The sequence below is a fragment of the Vigna radiata genome, chromosome 7, assembly GCF_000741045.1.
Source record: "Vigna radiata var. radiata cultivar VC1973A chromosome 7, Vradiata_ver6, whole genome shotgun sequence".
NCBI lineage: Eukaryota > Viridiplantae > Streptophyta > Magnoliopsida > Fabales > Fabaceae > Vigna > Vigna radiata.
In genome coordinates this window covers 54,992,576-54,997,497 of record NC_028357.1, presented here as the reverse complement: position 1 = coordinate 54,997,497, position 4,922 = coordinate 54,992,576, and the positions used below count along the sequence as shown (strand labels likewise).

The window sequence follows — 4,922 nt, the reverse complement described above, 5'->3', positions numbered from 1 at the left end:
AGGCCATTCTGAAGCCGAGTTTCAAACTGGAGAACAACAGTTCCCTCCTTGAGACCCACTGCCTCTTCAAGTTCCTTCACTATGGCATATTTTCTCGCTTTCTCACTGACAAGAAGACCATAATCATCGTGTCCCTCACTCTTGGCATGTTTCCAGACACCTAGAACCCAGACGATATAACATATATTACATTAGATTTTGCAAGATATGATCATTCAAGTCAACACTACACTAGCAAAAAATTAAAATCTAAAATATCAAATCTACTGCAGATGTAATAGACTTTAAGGCAGATAAGCAAGAGAAGATTTAAAATAAACTATAGTATTAAATATATTGAAAAGCAAATCAATATATTTAAAAATGCCTTTTACATAAAATATTCTACCAATTACATTCCTTAACATTGCACATAATATTGATCGTTAAATCTTACCACAAATGATAAGAATTAGACCATTGCACCATGGTTAATGGTCATGTGGCTATAAGTAGCTTTTAAGATTAAGAATATGCATATACATTGCATCCCTAGTACATATATGCATATACATGTGAGAATATGTATTCAGCAAGAGAAAAATAGAGTGAAAATGAAAAAGATAAAATTTTAATAATAATTTATATATAGATACATATATATACGATTGAGAACGGTAAACTGTGCTGCAAAATAAAAGGATATCCCATTATGTTAACTAGCTAAACATCAGTTGATACGATTGAGAATGATAAATTGTGCTGCGAAATAAAAGGATATTCCATTATGTTAACTAGCTAAACGTCAGTCGATCCCCTTCTACCATATTAATGTTACAAGCAAAACATCATTATTTCCATGCAAATGACAACTAATACTTCAAGGGTATACTGTATGATGACACTGTTTAATGGAATAAAAGAAATGTACAAAATGGGAAAAAACATATATTATACAAGAGGTGCTTAATACCGCAATTCAATCAAGGGGAGTTAAAATACACAACATTTTTTAAATAATAATAACTGAAATAATTCAAAACCATAACCAGGGCATATTTGGGCCCTCATTAGCAGACCACTCCTACAACTATGTTTTACAGAATTTTATTTGCTAGACTATAATCATAGGTATATAGAAAATATCGCCTTGAATTTCGTTCAATCACGTCAATACATTTAGATTTGGACATATTTACCTGACATTGAAACTAACAGAATTAGACAAGCATTGGATTGAACCTAACAATAGTAATCCAACATTGAATTGAAATATTGTCTTGAGTGACAGTGAGTGAGTAGCTTGATAAAAAAAAAGATGAAACTAACAACCTTAACCAAAGATTGGATTGAAAGAACAAATTTACAAAACAGTATAAATTTGCCAATCATCAGTGGAGAAACAATATGAAACCACAAAGAATGAACTGAGTTTGTGTTAATTACCACTGTATTCATCTTTCTGAGACACGATCCAACGATCTTCAAAATCCTCATCGAATGACTCGTAGAAGATCTAAAACACACGAATAAGTGATAATTGATTAATTAGAATCTGATGAAAACAAAGATCCAAATATCAAACATTCAGAGCACAATAATTGAAAGAAATGGAAAGGAGAATATGACAAATTACAGCATCATCTGCGTCGTCCGAAGCGCGGAGAAGCGGAAAAGAAGAGGCAGAGATCAAGAAGAGCACAGCAAAGATCGTGAGAGGAATTCGCTTCCGTTCTCCCATGTTTCACTGTAATGTGAAACCCTAACCTGAAACAGAAGAGAACTTAGGGATCTCTAGAAAGTGTTTAAATGTCAGTGCTGTTAAGTCTATGGGATTATATATAGATCTCTCTCACACTTGCCTTGTGCTGTTTCAACCAATGGTGTCATGGTCCACGTGACACTACCCAATAGTATGTTGCCACGTTGTGTTCTTTCATCACACCATGATTCATCATTTTACAAGGAAAACATGTAATAAAAGTACCACAACTATTAATATTTAGTTAATAATTGTAAGTTGTTTTCTAAATTCCTGCAGAAACATTTTTCATAAGAATAAAAAATAAGAAAAAAACACATAAAAGAAATATTATAAAAAAAGTAATAAGAAAAAATAGAAAACAATAAAAGTTTGGATATATTTTTATTTATAAATTATAAATAATTTTATAAATAATATTTTTGGATGGATTGTTTTTCTAAATAATTTTTATATATTACAAATTTTTGGATTGAAGTATGTTAGTTGATGATGAAAATTATTGTTTAAATCATTGTAACTTTTATTGTCAAATAAAATAATTATATATAAATTAACATATATATTTTTATTTTTAAGTGAAATTGGTGGGTATAATTTCTTTTTTAAGAAAAAGTTATTACACTAAAAAGTTATTAGTATTAAAAGTGAATATTTTTATATGTAATAAAATTTTGACTTAGAAATAAAAAACCTTATGTTAATCATAATTACAGGTGACCTGGTATTCAAATTTAAATACATACTTATATATATATATATATATATATATATATATATATATATTGTACAATATTTTTGTGAATAAATTTTATAATTTTATATTTAGTTTTTATTTTAACAAATTATTTTGTAAATTTTTTTAATAACCATATGAATATTAAATGATTATGTTTGAGCTATTAGAACAAAAAAATATAGCAAAAAATAAAATTAGATAGAAAACTATCAATTTTATTCTTAAGAGATTTTTATTAAATGGTCAATGAGAAAAAAAATATATAATTTTAGTTTCGTTATCTATACTATCTGTATTAGAGAGTACATATTTTGTTTTAATTTTATTTTTTAAGTATTTTTTAAAACTAAAATAATTATTTTTACCAATTTCATATTTTAAGTGATTTTTTCAAAAATTTAACAATTTTTTATTTGATTTATTTAAATTTAACTATTCTATAAATTAAAATAAATATTTATGATAAAAAGTTATATAAAAAATGATAAAATAATTATTTACAATAAAATTGTAAAAAAATTTAAATTTAATTTTATAATTATTAGAATAATAATTTTATTATCTTTTGTTATCATGAAAATGAATACACATGTGTATCTATTTTTATTATGTAATAATTATTGTCATCTAATTATAGCTAGGAAGTCATTGTTTAACATCTTTATATATACAGAGGATTCCATCTTGGTGGACATATTTTGTTTTCACTTTTATTTTTTAAATAAAGAAAAATCATTTTACTAATTTTACTTTTCAAGTAAGGTTTTTTTTTTTAAATAATTAACTGTTTTTTTTCTGTTTGTCTTATTTTTTTTTTAATTTAACTATTCTTTTAAACTAAAACAACTATTTATTTTAAAAAAATTATCTGAAAAATTTAAAGATCACCCATAATAAAATTGTAAAAATTATTTAAATTTACATGTTTAATTATAATAATAATAATAGGAGGTAAGTAAGTTTAGTTCTTATATTTACATACAAAATTGAAATCTATCCATCTTAAAGTTTATATGTGAATGATTCCCATACTTTCGAAAAGATTAGAATATATCATCCATTTTAAACTATGCTAAGTTAAAAATTTTCTCTTGAATTAACATAAATATTTTACCAATTTTACCTTTTAAGTGATAATTTTTAAAATTGAATTGTTTCTTTGATTTAACGTTTTTTTTTTCTCTAAAATTTAACTACTATTTTAAACTAAAATAATCTAAAAGAACTAAAAATTACCTACAATAAAATTGTATAAATTATTTAAATTTACTTTTTCAATTATAATAATAATAAAAATTAAGTGTGTTTTTAGTCCTTATATTTTACATGTAAAATTGATATTGATTTATATAAAAAATATTCCTATACTTTTAAAACTATTGATCCTCTGATTTAAACGGTGTTAAGTTTATGATGAGTTCTCACACGGAGAGATGACGTGGTCCATTTTTTATTTGACAGGCGTGATTATTTATAAAAAAAAAAAAACAATTGACGTGGATTTTTAGTTGTTTTCTTGAAACTATTGAAGTTTAGTCATTGTTAGAAGCATATGGAAAAGTTTTTCTATGTACCGGGTGGTGCGTGGTGCATCGTTTTTGTTGGTTGGTAGTGTATTTTGTGTTTCTGACGTTAGTGGTCTTAAGTAGTTGGTACTGAAAATTTGGTAAGCGTGTTTGATTTGTGAAATTTAATGTTTAGGATTTTTATGGACTTTGATTTTGGGATTTTTCGTAAACCATTTGAAAGTAAGAATTTGGTGCTGAAATCCAAAAGCGAAGACTGCAAGTGCATCACCATTAGGTTGGGGTTTAAGAGGTAAATTATGTGGATGTGAAGACAAAGTAATGCTTCTGAAATAAAGCATACGTGTATTACGCTAATAAAGAAATAAAAAAAAATTTAGAATTATGGAAGTGAAGGAAAATTCAAAATTTATAACAGAAATTAATTTCTTTGCTACATCACTAAAAATATAAAGAAAAATAAAATAATCATAATTGTACATCTCTCCAATTAACTTCAAATAAAACTACTAGATCTCCAACAGTAACCATGTGACAAACTATTCAATCATATTTTAGTTCTCTCTCCTTGTCGACCTCCGACGTGGAGGGGCAGAAGATGATTCTTCCTTCTCTTTGTTTTCCTCGTTCTCGCCGTTATCACCACTTTGGTTCGTGGCAGAGGAGTCTACATTTGTCTTCTCCACCTTCGTCTGCACAGGGAGAAACATGGTTCGAAACTTATTGCCAGTATCAAAAATATTCTCAGCAAAAATTAACATAGAAGAATAAAAATGAGCACTGTTTTAGCTACTTACGGGCTGCTTCTTCCCACCAAATATGATTCTGAAGAAAATTGACACGAAGACAACCAAAATGGCCACAAGAATGCCAACCGTGAGATTGGGTTGCTCTTCACCTTTCTCGATGAGATCCT

The 4,922-nt window shown here is 26.8% G+C and overlaps 1 protein-coding gene and 1 long non-coding RNA gene across 3 annotated transcripts in view; both read right to left on the bottom strand.

Annotated features, from left to right (window-relative positions):
• LOC106765668 (calnexin homolog) overlaps positions 1-4,922 on the bottom strand; it is a gene marked incomplete in the record, with an annotated part of 10,548 nt that overhangs the window by 2,009 nt on the left and 3,617 nt on the right. Inside the window, 3 exon segments of one of the 2 annotated variants that reach the window (XM_014650358.2) lie at positions 1-160; positions 1,426-1,495; positions 1,616-1,799. In XM_014650358.2, coding sequence (XP_014505844.1) covers positions 1-160; positions 1,426-1,495; positions 1,616-1,720 — 335 coding nt within the window. 2 annotated transcript variants of the gene reach the window in all.
• LOC106765669 lies at positions 4,449-4,922 on the bottom strand. The gene is made up of 2 exons (XR_001376053.2): positions 4,804-4,922; positions 4,449-4,698 (listed from the first exon to the last, which is right to left on the bottom strand). It is a non-coding gene; the product is annotated as an uncharacterized LOC106765669 (long non-coding RNA).